At 34.4% G+C, this 24,305-nt stretch overlaps 2 protein-coding genes and 1 long non-coding RNA gene across 3 annotated transcripts in view; 1 reads left to right on the top strand and 2 right to left on the bottom strand.

Moving 5' to 3' along the window:
- Window positions 1–8,642: 8,642 nt before the first annotated feature.
- Window positions 8,643–10,262, bottom strand: Ccer1 (coiled-coil glutamate rich protein 1). Its single transcript, XM_005324430.4, has one exon. The coding sequence runs from the start codon at window positions 9,892–9,894 to the stop codon at window positions 8,665–8,667; it is 1,230 nt and encodes a 409-aa protein (XP_005324487.2). The 5' UTR covers window positions 9,895–10,262; the 3' UTR covers window positions 8,643–8,664.
- Window positions 10,263–16,339: 6,077 nt separating this feature from the next.
- Window positions 16,340–24,305, top strand: part of LOC120888153 (uncharacterized) — a 74,009-nt gene continuing 66,043 nt past the window's right edge. Inside the window, exons 1-2 of the long non-coding RNA XR_013440405.1 lie at window positions 16,340–16,826; window positions 20,154–20,280. This is a non-coding gene — a long non-coding RNA (uncharacterized LOC120888153). The remainder of the gene's footprint in view (window positions 16,827–20,153; window positions 20,281–24,305) is intronic.
- The window catches only part of Epyc (epiphycan), a 35,314-nt gene continuing 30,553 nt past the window's right edge, over window positions 19,545–24,305 (bottom strand). Inside the window, exon 7 of the mRNA XM_005324431.5 lies at window positions 19,545–20,050. Coding sequence (XP_005324488.2) covers window positions 19,880–20,050 — 171 coding nt within the window. The 3' untranslated portion in view covers window positions 19,545–19,879. The remainder of the gene's footprint in view (window positions 20,051–24,305) is intronic.

The following is a 24,305-nucleotide window of genomic DNA, read 5'->3' as shown; positions in this document are numbered from 1 at the left end:
TTAGAACTACCTAACAACCACCATTTATATCATAGATTTTGTTTTATTCATTTTTTTGTAATATTGAAATTATGGAGAGTTTCTTGTGTACATGACTCAGTACAGGAAATAGATGAACTGTTCTTTGTAGACTTTTCTAGGCAGAAAAGAATCACAGACAACTATAATTTTAAAAGGATAATGATAGTATCAATAAATTGAAGTGTTAAGTAAGTACAAAGTAGGAGTAACTGTTCTTTCTAGAGGTGTTATGATGAAAGCATTACTAAGAAAATTGTAAATGCAGAAATTGCCTCTCAAGTTAAGGAGGAGCCCATCTTTACCAATGTTTTTTGCATTTTTAGTGGGTGAGCAGCTGGAAAGATCTGGAAATAGGACAGTAATCGAAATATTAATTATTCTCTAGATCCCAGACCCACAAAAAAGCAGGTTTGTTTCTTTCCCTAATAAATTGTTGCTCTAATTAATGACTTTGGGCATTAATAAATTAAATGATGTTTAAGTCCCAGAGCTATCACATCTCCTGTTCTTAAATGGAGGCCAATGAATACACACTCTCATTTTTGTTTCTCAAGATTAAAGTATTAAGTATTATTTAGTGTAGCAATTTGAATTTAAAATTTAAATTTAAAATTTAAGAACATAAATCACAGATTTGCAAATTTTCTTCTGTACTGTCACTAGTAAAAGCAAATTAAATATATTGTCCATGTGGATAGAGGTATTAATGGCAAGAGGAACTCAAAATATTGTAGGTGTTGTAGGTGTGCATTAAGATAAAATATAATTAATAGTATAATCCAAAGACATCCAAAGACTTTGGAGGGGGGACTATCTTTTCCTCTTTATATGCTTTGACAGTTTATATTTATGACTCAGGCCTGTGGGTCATTAAAATCTGTATTTTAAACAGAGAGCTGTATATCAACACATTCATATAAATAAGTAATTATCTTACTGTAGTTCTTTGTGCCACTACAATCATAATAGACTTTCACATGTAATAATGTGTACTTATTCCCCCCAAAATGTAACTGTAAATATAACACAGACACAGCCATTATGATTTCACATTTAAATGTTTTTTATCTTTGCCACTAGGTGGCATCTAGATATTAATAAGGCAAAAAAAAAGAGAAATTAGTAGTAGTTTTGCTACTTTGTTTTATATTTAGATATTTGTGCAGAACTTTAAAGAGAAAATAAAAACATTGCATATTCTATTTTAATTTTTTAAAAGATGAACACTGACTTTGTAAAACAGAGGTGGAGAAGAGGACATATAAAATCAATCTTTACTTAGCTTTTCATTCTATATTATAATGTCCCAGATCAAGAAATTTCTACAATGAATAAAAAAATCAGCAAAAAAATTAAAACCTGAAATTATACATGGCAGGAATAAAATTTTGGTTTAATTAGTACCATTTAGTGGCAAATGTCACTTGAAAAGATAATCTATAATGGGTTTTTGTAAGAAATAAGTTAATACCAGCTCAAAGTCTTAAATTACTAGAACCAAAAGTGTCATGCTAAAAATCTAAACATTTTCATTGATGAATGTGTAATAACAGAATTGTAAATAATAAAAATCCAAATGTCACTGGAAAACATCTAAGATGTCAGTATTAATAAGAAATAATAGATAAAAATTCCAGTTAATGTCAACCAAAAATTTTAAAGAAAAATATACACCTCTAGATATTAAATACCATAAAAATAATTTCAAAGAAATACAAAAATAAAAGAACATGGCAGCAATCATTAAATTTTTGTACAATCTTTGGTACTAACTCTCTTAGGTATTGTATTGCAGTTTTAAAAATAACAGTACTGAATTTCTATAGCACGGGCTTTATAGTTTAACACAGCTGAATAGAAATAAAGAATCAAAAATAGGAGAGGTGTGAGTTTATAGTCTGGGACTGGAGACATAAATTTAGAATAATCTAAAAAGCAATTATAAGAAAAAAAGGATTTAGAATGAAGTAGCCTAGCATGATTGTATGTACAAAACCAAGTAAGAGAAGTAATGGTATAAATAAAAGTGCTTCAGCAAAAGGAAGTTCCATAGCTTCTCTGTCCTATGTTTGAAATATAGTACCTTTATTTTCCCATAAAGAAAAACTAGAATTAATTGGTAGTCAAGGGCCCATTTTTGATAAATTTTAAAATTGGAATTCTCATGCTGGAAATAGGACCATGTATTTTCAGCATGTAAAAAATATTTCTACATGGAATCTTCACATATGAAATATTAACATATTGTTTCCATAAAATGATGTTTCAATACAAAGTTTTCAAGTCTTTGATTTAAAGTTATTTTTTTATTTAATATTCTACAGTAGTTGGAATTCAGAGTTAGAAATACTTTCATGATCTTCAAGTTGGACATCAGTTCTCATACTAATGTAGATTCATTCTACAAGTGGAGAGATGGCCCTAGAAAATTCTTTAAAAGCACTAGGGGTCCAAATTCTAACTATTCTTACCTAGAACATAGGTTCTAGGTAAGAATAATCGGCTGTTATCAGCCCATTACTCAAGGAGGGCAACTCTCATTTCCTCCTGTGGGGCATCCTTGTGACTATAGGGTTTTTCTTTTGGAGGAACTCTACTGTGTACCTGTATTTATACATAGATGTAAGTAGTAAGTAGATTTTCTAAAATAGTTGGCCACTGAAAGTTAAATTATGTAATTATTATATAGAAAGTATTTGTCAGTGCAAGTATTCTTCATGTGCAGCATTTCTAAAAAATTATTGGAATGTAGTTTGTTTCAGGAATGCAATGGTCTCCAATACTCCTTCCCTGTCCCCAGTAATAGAACAACTACATATTACAATGGAACCATGAATAAAGAGAATAATACATCCTAAGCTGTATTTGTGGGTCTTGCTTGCTGCAAATAAATTACTTTTAGCTCCTCTTCACCCATTAAAAACTATTCCCATTTTAAGACATTTGATCCCAAATAAGCAGCCTGGCAAGAGTGAGGTAACTTTACATATGAGCATGTGAATTATGACACAGGGACTTCAGTATCTCTTTTTTCAGTGCCTTTTATAAATTTCACATTGAAGGGATCACAATCTTGTTCTATCTTACTTGGAATTCCGGTCAAATATAAATGAAGTTTTTTTTTTTTCTGGATAGGCTGTTTTATGTAAGAAAGACCAGAGGAAGATATGTTCAAATGACATGGTGAACCTATAACCTTGACATAAAAATAGAGAACTTGGGTCATGAAACAGTTGTCTTCAAATTCCACAACCTTCATTTGTAAAAGGTAAATAAGGAGTTAGTTCTCAGAGTGATTATACATTTCAAAAATGTTAATGTATGGCAAAAAGCTTGTTGTATATGCTCAGAGGTTTTTTTGAAATCCAAGGTCTGTGTTCTGACAGTTTAAAGTGTTCTATAGATGACTTATGGCAGGTATTTAACATCATTTTGCCTTTATATGTATATGTTTATAATTATCTTATTATAATTTTTAATTAATTTGTAATATTAATCATATCCAGTTATGCATTTATAAATTGCCTATAAATTCTTATCATTACTTCCCTAACGTAAAATTCTGATTTTACTTTTTTTAATATATGACAAGTACCACAATTAAACCAATTTATTCCACTTAGGAATTTTTATCAACCAAATATATGTATATTGATACACATATACATAAATATTAATCAATGATTGTCTTCTTAGGACTTGCACATATAAACCTCTAATACATGATTTCTTTAAGTATTACAGATAGATGCATGCATTTCAATTTTGAAAAACTAAATTCTAGTATTCACTGCTCATTTTGGGAAAATTATAACTCTTAGCACCAGCCATTAGGACATTAATGTCAGCTGTCAGCTATAAGAATAAAGGACACTTCTCTCTCTCTCTCTCTCTCTCTCTCTCTCTCTCTCTCTCTCTCTCTCTCTCTCTCTCACTTTCTCTTAAAAAAAAAAAAAAGAATAAAGGACACTTAATTGACCTGAAGGCAAGAATGATGGGGTGTTTTAAAAGACATAAAAGAGTCCAGCTCTAGAAATTTAATTGTTTCTCATGGTTTGATGTAGCTCAAAATGATGTATCTGACTGCAATTATCCCAGTAGAGTTCATAAGTAATGGTGTTAATTATTTTGAGAGATTTCTCATTTATAGTTGCTATATAGTCATTTATAGTCACTAACAAATAACATTTAGGCACCACATATCATTGTGCATTTACTGAATACTTTTAACTAATAACTCTTGAATATCACTCTTCTGAGTCCTTGGTAAGTATCTGCTCATTTAGTTTTTATAATCTCATTTATTCTTCTGAGTCCTTGGTAAGTATCTGCTCATTTAGTTTTTATAATCTCATTTATTCTCATGTTGTAGATACTACATTAGATGAAAACAAAATGCAAAGAAAAGAATTGGGGTAATATCCTTGAGGTCACACAGGTTGTAAATGACAGAATCTTGAATGCACAAACTACCATCTTAATCATTAAATTCTCATGAGATTTCTATAATAGATTTAACTGTAAATCATGTTTTTTAGATCTTCAGTGGCATGCCTGTCTCTTAGAGACAGTTACAAATCATATCCTAATGCAATAGGTCTGGTGAACCTAAACTTCAGTAATTTCTCAGGTGGTACAAATTCTGCTGGTTTGTGGATCTTACCTTTAAGCATCAAAGCATAGGACCCTGACTGCATTTGTACAATTTTACCAGAAATAAAACTAAATTTCAGGGTTCATGCTTAGTTCAGGGTTTTCACAAAAATATCTGAATATTTCAGTCCAATAGAATTGCAATGAGATGAGATTTCCTAGGCAGAGTTATTGAATCTAAATTGATCTTGTTCTCAAAATTTAATTGGGATAATTTATTATAAAATGCAATTCAGAAAATAATGATTAACACTGATTTATAGTCAGTAGTACAGTTCTTCATCAATATTGGGTATCTGGTCTTGACACAGACCCAAGTGATAATGAAGTGTTGTTACGTGAGAGGAAACAGACTTAAGGCAATTGGCTACTGCCACAGGGCACTTGGTCAGCAGTGCAATACACATCCTGGTCTTCCTATCACATGATCAAATCCTTCTCTTCCATCAGCCAACCTTGATATTGAACTTTCAACTATCTAAAACTAAGGAAATACAGGGGGAAAAATGCTATTACCAAAGTAGCTAAAACACAGCCACACTTTGATTTTGATAATACACTGAAAATCAAGGCCTAAGAGATTCAGAAGCATTAAAATTGTTTTACATTAATACAAATCTGTGTGATATCCAACAACATAGCTGAATGCACTACTAAAACAGCATAAAACATTTAAGGAAACTGTTTCCTTCATCTTACTTAGTCTGACTCAAAATTACCTTTGAGGTGAAGTTTATATCATCTATTTCCCAGATTTGTAGAGTCTCTTGCCAGTTAGTATAGCTGGCAAGAGACTAGGTTATTTTAATGGCACTAAATAAGATAGAAATACTGTCTTCTTTATTTACAGATGTTATAAAATTTTATGAAATCATATTTAGAGATCAATTTTGATCTCTAAATGTCAACTATATTTACCATCTTTAGAGAGTTAATATTTTCACAGAAAAAAAAATGCAAGTTACTGTGGAGACAAAGTAAAGAAGGTAAATTTTTTTTAAAAAAAATGCTGTCAGTCACAAGAAAACAAAAACCCTCAGATAAGTAGCAAAACTGCTTATCTATTTTAGGCCTTCTAAACCTTATTTTTTGATATTTGACAAATAATTTTTTTAAGTGGTACCTCTGTATTACTGTATCCACACCATCGACTTTTGAATGACTTTAAGAATAATAAGATTCTTTTGGAAAACTTTCTTCAAGAGGATACTTACCTCTAAAACTAAAGACTGGGTTTATCCTGAACCCATACTAATACTTATTTGTACCAAATAAGCTTTGCAGAGTTCTCACTAGGAGCTAAGAACTAAGTGTTCCAATCATGCTAAGCAACAAACCCTAGGATCCCTAAAGATAGTGGGAGAGAAAGTAACTGAGAAGGGTAATGATGGGGATACTAAAATGCCAGTTCCTATGTTCTGATTTGGATCTGGAATGTGCTCCCAAAGCTCATGTGCTGTGCAATGCAGCAATATTCAGAGGTGAAATTACTCAGTTGTGAGTGCTCTGCTCTGACCTCATCACTAGGTCAATCCATTTGATGGATTAGTAAATTAAATGGATTAACTGGGAGATTTAAAAACTATAGGCAAGCGGGTCTTGGCTGAGGAGGTAGGTCACTGAAGGTGTGGCCTTGGAGATTCTCTGCTTCCCAGCTATCAGGAGCCGAGAAGCTTTCCTCTGTGGTGTCCTTTTGCCATGATGCTTCTGCCTTAGAACTAAAAACCGTGAAATGAGACTTCTGAAGCCATGAACCAAAATAAACTTTTCCTCCTCCAAGTTGTTCTTGTCAGGTATTTTGATCACAAAGATGCAAAATTGATTAAAACACTCTTAACCCTTCAACATGATTTAATCATTTCATACTCCATAGGATCAGGAAAGGGACCATAACAATATCAATGATTTCTTTAATTTTTGCGAGTGTCTATTTCAGAAGGCATGAGTAGCACAGGAATGAGAAGATATGGCTTCTGCCTACCTCTTTTCATTGGCTGCTCCTTCCAGAGACTCTAGTCTTTCTGTCTTCAATTCCTCAATGCCCCCCACTCTCCCCCAGCTCTTGACCTTTAGATTCAGTGCTCCCTCTTCCCACAAAGTAGACATCCCAGACGCATTGTTGGATTCCCTGTGATTTATGCTTTCATAGTGGTTTGCTTCAGAATTATTGCAAAAGCCAATTTGTCTTATTTTAATGTCTCTCCTTTTTATTAAAACCTGAGGAATTTTGTTGTTTTACCGTTTTTCCTTATCACTATTCATAGTACTTGGTCCCTAGCAGTTCCATATATGTCAATCATGGTCAATGGTAAAAAGTGTAAAATCCTGCGGCATTGTTAATGTTTATATCCCTTACAACGAATAACGAAAATGCTTTGTTATATTTTTACATTTTTTAAAGTGGAATCTTTTGCCAAAAGAAACTGAATTGTCTACATGTGACTGTTAAGAAAAAGAAATTCAATCATAAATGAAAGGGCTTCATAAGAACATACTTACATTTAACCTAGTGATTATTTTGGTGTTTTGAATATTTGTTAGGATTTATTGACCAGTATTATCAGTAGCATCATTCTTGGATTGCCTCTATTTGTATATATTTTAACAGTAATAGAAAGGCACCTTTGATTGTCATTGAAAAACTGAACATTGGAAAATATAACTGGTCATCAACTGCTTTAATTTGGAATATTTAGTGCAATTGTAAAATTCCTATTTTAATTTCATTTCTTTTGTTCATCCTGTTGGATACCGAAGCACTGCTACATAGATTTTTGATAAAATAAATGAGAATATGTACTTTATTTTTATTCAACAGCTTACTTTGTTATCTTGAAAGCTGCAAAAAAGTGAAATATATGAATGAAAATCAACATTTGGTAAATATCAATGTAGTCTTCTCTTTAACCAGCAATTAAATGTGGTTCCAACTAAGCAGCATAGTTCATCATGGTATTTTGGAGAAGGCAGGTTCAAATTCTTCATCAAGGGATATTCTGGAAATATGCTATGGATAGAACATTTTATTAAGTGTCTAAGAAGAAATGTGTTACTTCCTACAAGTGTTTGGGCTAAAGATATCTTTATGATATATTCTTCACAAGTAATTGTTAGATATCAGAATCTAGCTCATACAAGTCTCATTTTACACATCATTTTTTTTAAACTGGGAAACAAAATAAGGTATTCCACCCCCAAAAGGTCAATAATCTTTTCTTATAAATCCATTCTGCACAAAACTAGTTTTATGATTCCTCTGGACTTAGGCAAGGAATATATCCAGGAACAAGGTTTCAAAACCAAAGCTATGTTCCATTGTTTGCAGTTACCTTGGATTTTAACTAGATGTGCAAGTTGACTTCTGACCATGGGGAATCCTCTCCCTGCATGGATTATGGATTGTTGAGGCCATGGCAGATAACCAGTTCCACAGAAGCAACTTCATGTTCTTCTGAGGAAGATCCATAGCACTGTGGAATAAGGAATATAAATGAGCAATGCCACAAATGACTGAAAATGGGGTTACCAAAATACAACCCTCAAAAGTGAACTCTGAAGGTAGAAAAATAGGGTAAAATGTCTTTTAAGAGCACAAGTAGACATTCAATAGCCATCTTATGTGCTTAACCACATAACAGTCGAAATATCTGTTGATACCAAGGTCATTAAATTACATGAATCAGATCAGCATTGCCATAACAAAAGCACAATTGTCTAGAGGAGAAAAGAGCAAATGAAACTATTCAAACTGTAGCAATAAAATATTTGGCCTTTAATCACTTGCAATAAAATATTTGAAAGCTCCCCACCCCCACCCATAGTCATACACCAACACACCAATGTTTAAGCATTTTATAGTGGCCAAAGAAGGGGTTTACATAGATATGTTTATTAATGGAACTCACTTTTAAATTAGTTTTTAAAAAGTTGCTAATCGATCTTAGCCTCAAAATTTAGTTCCATCCCATTCCTCAATTCCCTTCCAGATGTCTAGTGGTTAATGTCTTGTACCGTGAAGAGAGCTTCCTGTGGCACTTTGGGAATAATCTGTTCTGTGCTTAAATAAGTATAGTCTATAAAATTCTTTCTTTCTTCTTCTTCCCCTACTAGGATTGACAAAGGCATTTCCAGAGGCAAGTGATTTTCATCCTCTCTCTGCTCTTCCTCCTCCTCCAGGCCCTCCTCTTCCATTCCCTCTTCATCCTCCTCTCCTTGTTCAGCCTCATCCACCTCCTCCTCATCCACCTCTTCTTCTGTCTCTCCATTCTCCGCCTCCTCTTCCTCTTCCTCCTCTTCACTACCCTCCTCCTCCTTTCCATCACACAGCTCCTCATCACACTCCTCCTCATCCTCAATTTTCTCCTCATCCTCAATTTTTTCCTCTTCCTCTTCCTCCACCAGCTGCGCGTTGGGAGACTGCTTTTCCTCCTCTGGGGCAGGACTGAAGACTAGAGAGGGATTCTGCATGAAGCTATACAAAGTTTCCTGCAGCTCCAAGTCCTCCTCACCGCCGCTAGGGGGCGCGTCATTTCCGGTGGAGCCGGCCGGGGACGCCAAGCCTTCAGCCTGGGCTTGCTGCACTCGTAGCGCCTCCTGCTGGCGCTTCATCTTCTCTTGCTGCCGCATGTCCTCGTAGATCTGGTTCATAATGAACTGGGTGGTGTTCCGTGGCGCTCTCATACCTGGCGCGCGCCACCCATACAGGTTGACAGGCCGCAGCAAAGTGCTCGCATCGGCCGGCGGGCTCTTTGGGGAGGAGCGGCGAGGGTGGCGGCGTAGGCCGCGGCCCCTGCGGCCCCAGCGCTTCTTCCTGCCTGGAGGCCTTGCCCAGCCTGGATTCCAGGGCCCACGCCAGCAAGAGCAGCAGCAAGGGCAGAGTGGGTGCAGACCATACACCCGGATCATGTGCATCTGGTAGGGGGGCTTCCGGAATCCTGCGGGAGGTGGGCACCAGGGCCCTCCGCAACGCCCCCAGTTGGAGTACACGGCCCAGCAGGGCCGTCGGGGAGGTTGGAACCACGGGCCTGGACCGTAGTGCTGCTTGGGCTTTTTCCTGGGAGGCTCATACTCGGCCTTGGGGCCATAGCGGTACCGCCGCTTGTAAATCGGAGCGCCTCGGCGCCTTCCATGGCAGGATGACCAGGTGTGTAAGGGGGCAGAGGATGACCAGCCGCCGCCCAGATTAAGAGGGTCCTCCTTGTTGTAGAGGGTCTGGGTCATGGTTCAGGGAGCCCCCAAGAGGTCTAAATAGTAGCGTCCTAGAAGCTGTCAAGTTTGGCCAGATCCGATGGTTTGAAGAACCTCCTCAGCTTGTGTCTGAGGATGACCACATGCCTGTGGCTGGAATCCTGCCTTCGTCTCTTTCCAGGAGGCCCCCCCTCTTCACCGCTTGCTCGTAGATATCTCTTGTCCTTCGCACCTGGGTTGTCTTGCCCAGGTGGGTTGAGTGGGACTGGGGCTGGGTAAGGATGGTGGGGGAGGAAGGTGTTGGTTGGCGACACGCAGTGAGAGCTGCTCCCGGGTCCCAACACACACCCGCCTCAGCAGAGGCCTGGGCTGGGGACGGGGGAGCTAGTGGTTGCGCGTTACCTTGCCACTCCCTCTCAACCCAGGTGCTTCACCGTCGCGGTCCTGGCCGGACTGAGAGGCCACAGCCAGCCCCAGCCTTTAAATACCGGCTGGGGGGCCCTCACGTGCCCACCGCGTCCTCGGTTGCCCAGGACGACAGCCAATCGGGATCGAGAGGGCCATCCCTGCGTGTGGAGGCGGGGTTCCGGCCTGGACTAGGTGTGCCTTGAACATTCGCAAGGGGCTTGTGACGCAGTTTTTGAGGGGTGTGGGGAGAGAGGCTGGGACTGGTTTTATGCTGCCCAACCCAAGCAACACTTTAGGGAGTTTGTTTGATCCTTTTGTATCATCTTGCGGATCAGGGATGTGGAAGATGGACTTTCAACTGAACCTGGGCAAGGGTGGGAGAACTCGGGTATAGACAAATAAATATTTTTACATCTTTTGGGGGTTCGGGATTCATCATATTTGAACAGATTACAAACATGTACTGAGTGTGTGAACTGAGTGCAGGTGTGCTTATGGCACTTAATCTTCTTGTCTTCTGATACATTGTTACCACATTTCAAAGATTAGGGAACTGAGGGGTATTTTACCCAGGTTGTGGGGCTAATGAACTTCAGGGATAGTATTTAAGACTAAATTTAACTCGGAGTTCTTAATGACATGGCTATACTACCAACCCAACTTAAATAGGATTCTTGTGAAAGTAAATGTAAAACGTACTGGAAAGTATTTTGCTAATTGTAACATACCATATGCATACGTTGACTAAAGAAACATTGTTACCTCATGGGTTTGTTCTTGAGAATAGGAATATTCTGATTATGTCTTTTCCGTTTGTCTCTTCACTGATCTTATAGCATACTTTGGGAGCTTTAGAAGTATTATCGTTAAGCATATGAGTTTTGATTTAGCTAGATGTAATTCAACTTCAGCTCACCTTCCTAAGGCTCAGGTTCTTTACCCATACCATTAGTCTGGTTCTGTTATATTAACAGGATTGTGTGAAGGATTAAATAAGGTATTTCGTTAAAGAACTTCGTATAATCCATAAATACTTCATTACTTAGTTATCATCATTACTATACTTAACTACTTCAGGGCTACTTCAGTATATGTAAGAACATGTATTTTTGTGGATGATGTAACAATAGGCATCCCTACCACCCTGTGTTCTTTTCTTGTCCCACTTTGTAGAAATATCAAGGCTCACTAATTGTAATCCTAGAGAAAACCAACCCAGAGTATTTACTTCCCTTTATTACTTTTCTGTAGTGTATAAAATCGTGAAAAATAGAAAACTGATTACTTCTACCCATTAAATCCCAGGGAAGCAAAATGTGAAAGTCCTGAAGCTTGCAAAGGTTATTTATGAATTGCTGGCTGGAAACTTAGAACAGTATGGGGGTTCATGGATCAGGAGTCCAGAGTTACCTTGGGACCTCTGGACTCCACAGGCTTCACTCAATTGCACTTGCTCTTTGGTTTGCTGAAGATAAAACTTCTTGACTCAAAATACAGAGTGCTGACATTGGTAGTCTCCAGCGACCCCTTCTAAATGCAGACTCATACCTGCTCTACTTACCTCAAAATGAATTGTGGTTTCTGGGCTTATTTTTCTAAGGACATATGTCATACTATAGGAGTTTTAATTGAGACCTTTAAGAAATTGACCATATTACTGTAATGAAATTCTCATTATTCTCTTTTTGTTTTTTAAAAATGATGATTAGGTGCCTGGAGTTGTGGCTTAGTGGTAGAAAGCTTGCCTGGCATGTGTGAGGCCCTGGGTTCAATCCTCAGCCCTACATATAAATATAAATAGAAAGATAGATAAATAGATAGTTAAATAAATAAAATAAAAGATCCATTGACAACTACAAAATATTAAAACAATTATGATTGATTTTACAGATGATTAAGTGCATCATGTTTTGCTCAGCTGACTTTTCTACATGCAATATTGGCTTATCTTTCTTATTCATTTTACCTATTAAAATCAATATTGTCTTACTCAACTCTTCTTATGTGAATCAGATGTGATTTATAGTTTTTACATTTTTGTAAGATTGGGATTATACTACAGATTTTTTTTAATGCTCTGCTATACCACAGTTTACCACCAGAGTATGTTAAATATAACAGAAATCCAATTGAAGAATTTTTAAAGACACACTTTTAATTGACCTATATTTTTATATATATATTATGTATTAGTTTTCTGTTGCTGCGTTAAAAATTACCATAAACTTAGTTGCTTAAAACAACATTCATTGTTTATCTCTTCCTTCCCAGAGGACCAAGAATAGCTTAGCCAAGCCCTCTACTCAGGATCTCATACAAGCTGTAATCAAGGTGTTGGCTATTTCAGGTTCTCTTCCAGAGGCACAGTTTGGGAAAATCTACTCCCAAGATCATTCATGTTAAAGGAGAATTCATTTACTTGTGGATCTATGATGAGGGCCCTTCCTTTTTGCTGTCTGTTGGCTGAAAGCCACCTTTAAGATGCAGAGGCCACCTACAAGAGATCAAAGTTAGATTCTTGATATTGCCCATAGTTCCTTTCCATAGGCTTCTTTAACACAGATGTACTACATCAAGCCCAGAAAGAGTATTTCCCTAGTTGTTCTTCGTCAGATGGAGATGCACACATAGATACTGTGTATGTGTTTATCATAATCATGGATGTGACATTTATGCCATTCATCATCTTTACCATTCTTTTGGTTCAAAAGAAGGCTCAGAGAATCCAGCACAAAAGGTGGGATGGGTGATTGCTGGGAAACACAAAGTTATAAACACTGGAAAGCAGAAAATTATTAGGGGGGAACTTCTAGTCAGTTTGCCATATATGTAAAGTAAATCCAGTAAAATGTCTAAAATATATCCTTTATAGCTCCCAATCAGCAATTTATTTGGAAACTTTTAATAATGTTGGCATTGTGAAATTCCAGTAAATGCTATATGTTGATATAGGTTATACTAGGCTTTATGATATGCAAAAGAGAGCATTAAGTTCATATAAGTTAAAAACATTATAATCTTGGTGTGGTCTTACTTTCTTTTTTTCTTTCTTTCTTTCTTTTCTTTTTTTTTTTCATTTATGTGACTTGAAAAAATTCAAACACTTGGTGGCAGTAGTAGCTCAGTCAAAATTTAGTCTGTAAGCATCATACCCAAAGCAAACTATGAGAAGTGAACTCCTCACTGAAAAATTTTATCACAAATTCCATTTTTTAAATATTCTATATGAACAATACTAATCATCATTCTTACGGCAAAGTGGAATTGGGTATACCTATTAGATTTATGCATTTTAAATTTGACTTTGAAAGAAACTAATTCTTCAGAAAGAAATTTGGTATAAGTGATATATTTTGTTAGATAATGAAATTCGATAAATAATTTTTAGATCAATCTATGCAACTAATGCTGCTCTATGTGAAACAAATATAAATAAGTGATTAGAGCATATTATGCATGGTCAGAGGCTTACCTTTTTCCTCTGCAAAGACAACCCCATACAGGAATTTCAAAAAAGCTGGCCCCATCTTGTGGTCACAGAGACTAGGTGCAAGATAGTAAGTTTTTCTAGCTTTTCAAAGGTAAGCTAAGGAATTTCAAAATTTCCCATTTCTTTCTCTTGTTAATTTGGGAAGTAGAGGGGCTAGTTTGCAATACTATGAAGTGTTTTTTCTATCAGGGAACACTATTATGATATTTCCCACTAATGAAACATCAAATCATTTTAAGAAAATTTTGAAGAGAAAGTTAACTTTGTGATAATTACAAAGAGTGTGTTTTGACACCTTTAAAGAAAAATGAAGAGGTCAATTTTAAACTCATCATATTACTGTGTGTAGGTACTATTTGCTGGCACCTTCTGATATTAGTAAGCCTACAGCCACTCAAGATTTTCAGAGAACTGTCAAAAATTACACTAGTTATAACACCTCAAACCACGTGTACTCAGTAATGATTAGATAGGAATTGTAACCTGGACAAGTTTGCTTAATTTTAAAGTATAAAATATTCCAGAGCTGTAGAATGCACCTCCTCCCCTTGGGAAAAAAGTCTGCAATGTATAAAGGAAAACTGACATGTAGCAATTTAGGGCAAGAAATAGTATTATTAAGACACATACATTGTGGTTTGCTTAGAGGTCAGTTGTAAAGTTAGAGCTGTCAAGGAACAATGTGATATGTTTGAAATGGCCACTTAAATATGATTAGTTAGAAAGATTGCTAAAATATAGTCATTTCATTTCAAGGCTTTAAATAAGCACTTCTCCCTTCTACAGTTCTTGGTAAACAGCAACTGCAAAGTAGCCTTGTGAGTGTGTAATCACAGTGCCTGTGTAAATGTCAACTAGCACTGTCATGTTTACATAAGAATGTCCTTTTTATACCAGTATTTTATTTTTTGGTACAAATCCCCTTGATCTTGTAATAATATCATACTGATGAGGCTATGAGGATAGAAACATATTCTGCAGCATTTGGGGGAAGACCTGATATCATCAGTAATGTTTTTGCAGGCCAAGCCTCATTATGATTTCCATGGGCTTCTTCCTTTATAAAAATAATAAAATAATTATATATTTTATTGTTTATTATTATAAAGTGTATAATCCAAATTAAATTATTATATATAACAATAATATAATTATTTCCATGTTCTCTTTTTGCTTTAAAAATATTGAACATCTCCATTGTTCCCCTGAAATTACTGTGAGCTATTGTACTACTGTGCCTAAAGAATAAGCTAACGAAGGCTTCTAGATGCTTCCTCTGAGCCTGGAAGATGTTAATCCATCTTCCTACTGATTTTCTGGAAGTCAGCATTATACACAACTACTGTGGCTCCCAGAAATGGTTTTTCCATTGTGAAAAAGCTTCAAAGGAAGCTTTTGGTAATTTGGAAGTCACCATTCACAAAGAAAGACCATGCTGATATTTGTAGCTCCATCCAATCTGTACACCATTTTCTAATATTATAAAACAGGACAAAGGTGAGACTATAGTTTTTAAGCACAACAATGGGATGGAGTCGGACAGAATTTAGGGGGCTTCCCATTGAAGCCAGATTTAAATACAGGTAGTCAGTGTAGTTAGGTAAATCGGGTCTAATATCAAAGTAAAATGAAGGCCATGCTGAGAATGGAGTCCAGGAAAAGCAGAACAACTCTTGGAATGTTAATATCCCCAAGGCCCAGAGCCCATCCCAAAGAAATGTTAATGAAACAGTTCCCAGCAAAAGCCGAGATGCTAATCCAAAAGTCCTTCCTGCCCAGATTACTCCTTTGGCCCACCTGTGCCCCATCCTTTGGGCCTTCCCACCTACATTCCATCACTGAAAGATAACAGAAGGAGGACAGGAATGTGGGAAAGCTGAAAGAAGACCTTAGCTATAAAAGAGGGGCGACATCCCCTTTCCATGGATTCCACTTCTTGGGTCCCCTGCTTCCTCCAGGAGAAGTCTTTTCAGCTGTCCTTAATAAAGCTTCTACTTTCCACTCTATACTTACCTCTGCGTGCTTCTCTGGTGTTATACTTCAACATTGGGGAAGCAAGGACTCACTGGTAAACAAGGGTAACACCATGACCCAGGACACTTATTTGATCTGTGATTTGATTTTCCCCAACCCTTAGGATGAACACTTAAGCAGAATGCCTGGCGTGTAGTTGAATCTGATAATTGATTGCTATTATAACAATGTGGGTCAAGAGGCACTAACTTTAAAACAACATTTAGTATCCTTCAGAGTTAAACTCTAGATCTAAAAGTGATTTTCTGTCACTATTCACTGAAATATGTATCACTTTTATGGTCTCTTGTATTTTACCATCTTCTATTTTATAGTAATGATGTGCTGTGGCTCTTAGTATTTTATATAACATCATACAAAGTTGTCATAACAGCTCTATGGACATCTTGTAAACTATTAACCACTGGCAGTGTTAATCATTTAACTCATGAAAATGCATGAATTAAATCTAGCAGATGATTTTTCTTTCTCCTGTATTACTTTCCTCAGCATTTCCCATATATGCAAGCAAAAATAACATGTAAGACAGTTCTGGTTAAAATTTATGTATATGTTTAAAGTAACTATTTTTCTAAGGATCATTGTAATTCTTTTTCTTAAACATTAGCAAATTAGTCAAAATCTAATCACCCATGTGGCTCCCTCACTGGCACAACCCATCTAGAAGTCTGTGATATTGTCTGTTTTCTTGTCCACATGGAGACATGACTAAAGAATAACTATTTCCTCTTCAGAGACATAAACTTGATTCATTAAATGTTACCAATGTTCCTTATTATTGACATTGCTACCACTGATATTTTCTGTGCATTTCTAGGAAGATTTAAGGATAGAGAAAGAAGTCATCACCCATGGGGAGTTACCATTTGCTTACTACTACTACTAGGATTGGAGATATGATAAGCAAAATTTTAAAGATGGCTATTTAGGATTCCTGACTCTGATATTCAAACATTCATCAAAGTATTCTTAAAATTTTTTTTGCAGATATAAAGTCCCAAAGCAGTTGACCTTAAGTATGAAGGTTAAACAGGTAGGTGTGACCCTAACAAATGAGAACTTTAAAGAAAGATTTTGTCTTTGAATAGAAAAGAAGAACAAATCAGAGAGATTAGAAAGCCAAGTAAGATTCAAAGTGCTATTATTAGATTTTGAAGATGGAAGTTACCTTGTAATGAGGGATGGGTGTGTCCTCTAGAAGATGGGAAGTGCCTTTGGCTGATAGCCAGGAATTAGGAACCTCAGTCCTACAACCACAGGAACAAATTCTTCCAGCCTTTTAAATGAGTTTGGATGTGGATTGATTCCATATCTTCAAGTAAGAGCTCAGCCAAGGACACTTGCATTTCTGTGTGATAAATTCCCAAGTAGAGAACTTATGCAAGTCATATGGAACTTCAATCAAGAGAAGTGTCAGATAATAAATGGGTGTAGTTTAAGCCAAGAGTTTTGTTGTACTTTTTGTTATATAACATATAACATATATATAATTTTGCTATTTATAATTCTTGACGGAATTTAAAATAAATTCCCTTTTAGTATGGTTCATAGTAATGTAGCTATGAGGATGTGTATCTAAAAGCAAAAAATCAGTTTTTAAATGTCACTGGTTTGTGGTACTTGATGTTTGGATGGTTAAGATGTTCAGTTTGGGGGGTATTCAAAGTCTGATTAAAGTCATGATTGGGCTGGGGATGTGGCTCAAGCGGTAACGTGCTTGCCTGGCATGCACGAGGCGCTGGGTTTGATCCTCAACACCACATAAAAATAAATAAAAGAAAGATGTGTGTCCACCGCAAACTGAAAAATAAATATTAAAAAATTCTCTCTCTCTCTTCTCTCTCTCTCTCTCTCTCTTTAAAAAAAAGTTATGATTACTTTTCCTCCCTAGGGCTCAAGAAAATTTATCACATACTTTTTCATTATTAGACACATATTGGTACCATACTTTTAGAGTGAATCAAAAAAATATCTATATACCTAAAGTGGATGTATGTTAGAGGAGTATTCTCTAATTGTTACATTATAGAAATTTTGGATTTAGCTCCAGTAACTATAAATAATGACATACAACAAATGATGTTGAGCAATAAGAAAAAATTCAGATAATTTAGATTTTGAAAAGTAATTGATTGAAAAAGAGATAATTGAAAAAAATAGGGTATTTTTAAATGTTTGAAGGTACTGATAATTATCTCATTTTAACTATAATGTATTAATTCAGAAATAGATTATGCAGTGGTAGAATAGTTTGATATTAAACTATTATAGTAAGGTAGTACAGAATCAGGTATCATTCCCACACTGTAGATGAAAATGTGGGTGTAATATTTTAAAGGAAATTTAGTAACACTTGTTAAAATGTAAGATAATAATATTTGACTCCAAATTCTACTTTATGTATTCTTACATGTACACAAAATTATTTGCTGAGGGCCATTGTCAAGTAGGAATGACGCATCGAAATTTCCTTGCCAAGAGTACCCCATGCTGCTTAGAGGACATTTGATGGGACATTGCATGCATGCTTTAATAAGGTGACCTTGCTCAAGGACCAAGGCAGATCCGGGTTTAGAGCTGATCAGGTTTGAGGAAGTAACCGGCTCCTTGAGTTTAAGGCGTTGCCAGTTTAAGACAAGGGGTTTTAGGGAAGTTGGAGGTTGAAGATTATTGCTGGGATTAGGGTGTTCCTGCTGCTTGTTCCCATTGAGATTAAAATGGGATTTGGAGATAGCCTCCTGGAGTAGGTGAATTGTGCGGGCAGACAGCAGAAGGGGATTGCCCCTGGACCTGTGTGGAGGCAGTGTGAGAGTGGGAATAAAGCTGTTTGAACCTACAAAGGTGTGTGGTGGCTGGTGATTCTGTGCCAAGCCAAGACATTGGCATTCGGCATCATTTATGTTTAAGCAAAGAGAATTTTGACAGTTTTGATTGTTTTAAGTGCAAATACATATATTTCTGTAATGGAATTATGTATAGTTTTCAGAATCAGTAGAGTCCTGCTGATATGGAAATATCACCAAGAACTATTTTAAAATGAAAATAACAAGGTTCAGAATAGTTAGTAGTTAGTATCTCTTGTACTTTAAATGCATGCTTTCATACACACACACACACACACACACACACACACATACACACACATGTGCCGTGGATATATGTATATTCAAGTGGCACATACACATATCTATTTGTGTACAAATGAAGATATTACTCCTATATAAGTTTTTGTTTCTCAGGGAAAACTTTATAAGGAATCAAGAAGACATTATTTTCAGTGAGTGGAACTTAGTATTTTGCAGCTGAAAGGAAGCTCACACTTTATAGATATCCTTTTGTTGTGTTTCAGATACAGGTTCCTATATTCTACATTTTATGGAAGCTCAACTCATAAAGTATTCCTTATTTCCTGGTGTGATTATCATCTCTTTTTCATTTTCTATATTTTACTTTTTTGCAGACACAGAAATAGACCAAATAACCAGTCATGTGGGCAAAAGTCTAAAAGGACTTAACAGAAAATTTGAATGAAAATATCATCATTCAAAAACTGGAGTTATATGTATTATTTATGTATATAATTGGAGTACAACAGCTATTTTCCCACAAGGCCACTGTAATTTTCAAACATATTTATTATTTTTCTTTATGCTCTTTAACAAAATAGGAGAAAGTATGTGTTAGTGAAAACTAAAAAAGGAATAGAAGAGTTTAATGAAAAAACATCTAAATTCTAGCTAAATAGCTAATGTTCAATTTAAAAATTTTCTTTATTATATACTTAATTTTGAATTAACATATGCATTCCTAACACTTGCAAGTTATAATTGATTTTTAAGAATATCTATAAAATTGGTTCCGTCATTTAGTTTTGCTCTTTCTGAATAGTTTGTAGGTTTATTCCTTATCTGATGTTTTCTTAAATTACTAAATTTTCATCATATATTTATTAACACTTTGAGTTGCATTTTGTGTAATCATATCAGCTTTTGGAATGCAATTTGAAAGTTTCATGCTGAGCTTTGTTTCTGAAGAAAGCAGAAAAAAATATTTTGTTGTGGTGAGCATCATAATGATTATCTGAAATCACACAAGGCTCCCGATGGGCAAACGAGGTAGACACATGTATGCCTGAGGAGTTCTGCTCAGGTTGATAGGGTTTCCATCCAACCGAATGTCCTCTAGTGCCTTACGAGTGTAAGTCAGATTTTTAACATTGCAGAAGGTATCTTCATGCATCTCCAGAATGTTATTATTCTAAAAAGATGAAAATAAAATAATATATTGCATATTATTAGTATTGATTGATATCATAGTCTATTTTACCTCACCTTTGTTTTTATTCTGTTCCTTCCCTCAGTAAAATGTACATATTATACAGTTACTATATACAAGCACTTTCTAAGGAATGAGGATGCATCAAATAACAAAGGAGATATTCTCTTGTCCTCATGGAACTTATACTTTAAAAAGGATGCTATAAGTAGGTAAGAGCAAATTTTTAAATAAAAGGTTTTTTTCCCAAAATGATGAGTACTATGAAGAAAGGAGAAAAATATATTCTCAGAAGTATCAATTGAACTGAGAATAGAATGACTAGCAGACACAGGAGGAACCAAGCAAAGGAAATTCAAGAGAATATGAAGTTCAAAATCCTGAGGAGGCAGCATGGAATGTTATTCTTAGCATTTTACCTTTAAGTCAGCTGGGCTGAAGGTAAGTAAAGGAATGGGAAAGAAAATAACAGGAGGATGCTTAGGGCCCAGGACTGAGTTTTTAAAATAGTTTTATTGAATGTATTTCATATTATCTACACTTAAAATGTTCACTTGTATGATCTTTAATATATTCACAAAGTTTCACAACCACCACTTCAAACAAATTTAAAAACATTTTCAAGATTTAAAAATAAATGTGTGTGTGTGTGTGTGTGTGTGTATGTGTGTGTGTGTGTATGTGTAGATTTTAAAACGTGTTGCAGAAATACTTTATTTGTCAAAGGTTTAGTAGATTTATAAGGATTTGTTGAATTCAAAATCTGTTGCCCAATTTGGGGAGCATTTTCATCTTAATATTAAATCCTCTGATCCACCAATATAGGCCCATTTATACTTGAATCATTTTACTTCCAACAATGTGTTATAATTTTAACATGACATGGTTTGTACTTCTTTTTTATATTTATTTTTAGGTAATTAAAATTGTGGTTATTATAAACAGATGTTTCTTAATTTCACTTTCAGATTATTTATTGCTTCTCTACAGAAAAACAATTGATATTTTATGTTGATCTCATAACTTGCCACTCTACTGAACTCATTTTCTAGTTCAATTTTTATTGGATTCCTTAGGATTTTCTGTGTAAAAGGTCATGTTATTTGAAAATAGCAAAACTATTTCATTTCTAATATGAATGGCATTTTACTCATTTCTTGTATATGTTTTTCTTCATTGGTCTAGCCCATGTTCGAGGTACATGTTGAATAGAAGTAGAGAGATTAAACAGTATTTTAAACTTCTCTTGTTTCTAATCTTAGGGGAGATATATTCAGTATTTCTCCATCAAATATAATGTTAGCTGTGGGATTTTTTTTACAGATGTTCTTTATTTAATTGAGGAAGTTCTATTCCTAGAAGTTTTTTAATGATTTTGTAATAAAAGGGTGCTGTAGTTTATCAAGTGGTTTTTATGCATATATTGAAATAATTATGTGCCTTTTATCCTTTATTCTATCAATATGGTATATTACATAGTTCCATTTTTAAAAACTACTTTGCATTCCACTTAGTTTTGTTGTGTATTCATTTTTATCACTTGGTGGATTCTGTTTGTTATATTTTACTGAGGATATTTGTATTATATTTATAAGGTATATAGGCCTATATTTTTCTTTTCCAATTATATCTTTGACTGATTTTGTTGTTCAGGTAACTCTGGCCTCATAGAATGGGTCAGGAAATGTTTCTTCATTTTTATAATTTGGAATAGTTTGTAAAATATTGGTATTAATTATTTAAGCACTTGATACAATTAATCAGCAGAATCATATGTGATTGGACTTTTCTCAGAAAATCTTCACAAATAGCTGCGTTCATATAGTTTGCTTTTTATATATTGATTCAGAATTGCTGTTTATTCTCTAGTCAATTCTGTGTCTTTTTTGAGTTTTTCCATTTTATTGATACAATCTGTTGACATTTATAGTTGTTCATAGTATTCCCTATTATTCTATTTCTGTAAGATTGGTAGTAGTGTCTCCTTTTACATTCCTAACTTTATTAATTTGAGATATTTTTCTTGATAATTGTAGTTCAGATATTAGATAGTACTGGTACTTGAAATTCAACCCAGAAAATATGTTTTTGCCAGAAACTTCACTTTTAATTACTATGCTTTCAGCTGACCAAACATTTCCAACTTTTAGTTTTGTTTATTTTCTCTATTATTTTTCTGTTTTTTATTTATTTCTGCTCTAATTCTTGTTATTTTCATCTTTTTTGACCAGTTCCCTCTACTTATTCCAGATGGAAGAGATGGTTTTTCTTAATAATAATTCAAGGCTAAACATTTTCCTTTATGCACTGCTTTAACTTCATTCCATAAGTTCTAATATGTTGTTTTTATGTTTTTATTTTCTCAGATATTTTCCTAACTTCCTAAGGATTTCTTTTTTGAAACATTGTTTAAGGAAAATATTATTTCATATCCAGATGTCTGAAATTCTCAAGTTATCTATGAGATTGGTTTTTAATGTAACTCTTTGGAATCAGAAAATATACTTTGTGTTATTTTTAATTCTTTTCAATTCATTGAGACTCATTTTGTGGTCTGTTAGTATTTTATCCCAGGATATATTCCTTGTCCTCATTAAAAGAATGCATATTATGGGGTGGAATGTTCTGTAAATGTCTGTTAGTCATATTGATTTTTAGTGTTGCTTAAGTCTTCTATTTATTACTGATCTTCTAGATAGTTGGTTTTACCATTGTTGAAAGTAGAATATTGAAGTATCTATTTGTGTCTTCATTTCTGATAGATATCATTTGATGAATTTTAGGGTTCTTTTGTTAGGTGAATGTGTGATTCATCATACCTTCTTAGTATAACCACTTTGTGTTATAATGTATTTATGACTAATAATACAGATTTAGTGTCTGTTAGTTCTACTGTTCCCTTTGATAGGTTATAGACATGTTGTAAGTAAAACTTATGCCTCACATTTAAGTTTTAATCATGTACCAGTAATTGCAATACTCAATTTATAAACTTTATCTTATCTAATCCACCCAGCCTTCCTACACAATATATTATCTCTATTTCAGATAACAAAACTCAGAGGCAGAGAAATTCAGATATTAGATAGTATTAGTACTTGAAATTCAACCCAGAAAATATGTTTTTGCCAGAAACTTCACCTTTAATTACTATGCTTTCAGCTAACCAAACATTTCCAAATGCATCAAATGATAATTTTTATGAGTATTAAAAGTGCATGTAGATTGGACACAAGAGTAATCTAAATTAAAAACAGCTATATTCTTGATGTTGCTGAAGTAGTCTTTATAGTGAAATATTTTAAAATGTGTACTTTTACCTTTCCAAACATAAGAATGTGAAAGTAAATACTAATAGTTTAAAACTTCATATCATCTTGTACATATAAGCACACTAAATTCAAATATAACATTAGAGATTTTGATTACTTTATAGGGTCATTATCATCTCAGACAATAGCAATAATATTTAATTAATAATTGGAAAATAAAATTCAAAATTTATTTTGAGGCTTCCCTTGAAAAATCATACATTTTATCACAAAGCAAGAACTCTTAATATATACAGAAATACACCTTTCAAGAAGGAAAGAAAGAAAGTACAGTCATCCAGAAACAGAATGAGGGCAAGAAAGAATATACATTAAATGATATAAATTTCAGAAGAAAATTATTAGACAAACTGACAAAAGAGAAAAATATAGAATACCAAGACAGATATGCACAAATACCCTAAAATGTGGAAAGATTATGTAAGTATATATGTATATGATATATAACACACATATATAATATATAACATTCATTAATAGGAAAAAAAGAAAGAAATGGAAGTAAATATTTATAGAATCCATAGAGTAAAACACAAGAACTAGACACTTATTCTTGCATAGCAAAATCTCTACTTGGAGTGGTTTATGCTTTTTGTGCTAAAAATTTATAATATTGGACTATGACATTTATTTGAGCACTTAATGGATGTCTCCTCTGCACATTTATCCTATGGAACAGATGAAATTATGAAAGAGTGTTGATTATACTGTAGAGTAGAAGTCATATGTGAATAAGAAATAATTTATTTTTAACCAAAAATGTTTCATTATAGAAAATTTTAATCACTTAGATGAAAATGAAATATATTTAGAAACTATTAGATCATAATGTTTTAAAAATGTGTTTTCACTCATCCCTTCAAAGATCAAATATAACTTAATGGGAGTAAAAATAATCCAAACTT

The sequence above is a fragment of the Ictidomys tridecemlineatus genome, chromosome 6 (assembly GCF_052094955.1).
Source record: "Ictidomys tridecemlineatus isolate mIctTri1 chromosome 6, mIctTri1.hap1, whole genome shotgun sequence".
NCBI lineage: Eukaryota > Metazoa > Chordata > Mammalia > Rodentia > Sciuridae > Ictidomys > Ictidomys tridecemlineatus.
This window is presented reverse-complemented; position numbering and strand designations above follow the sequence as displayed.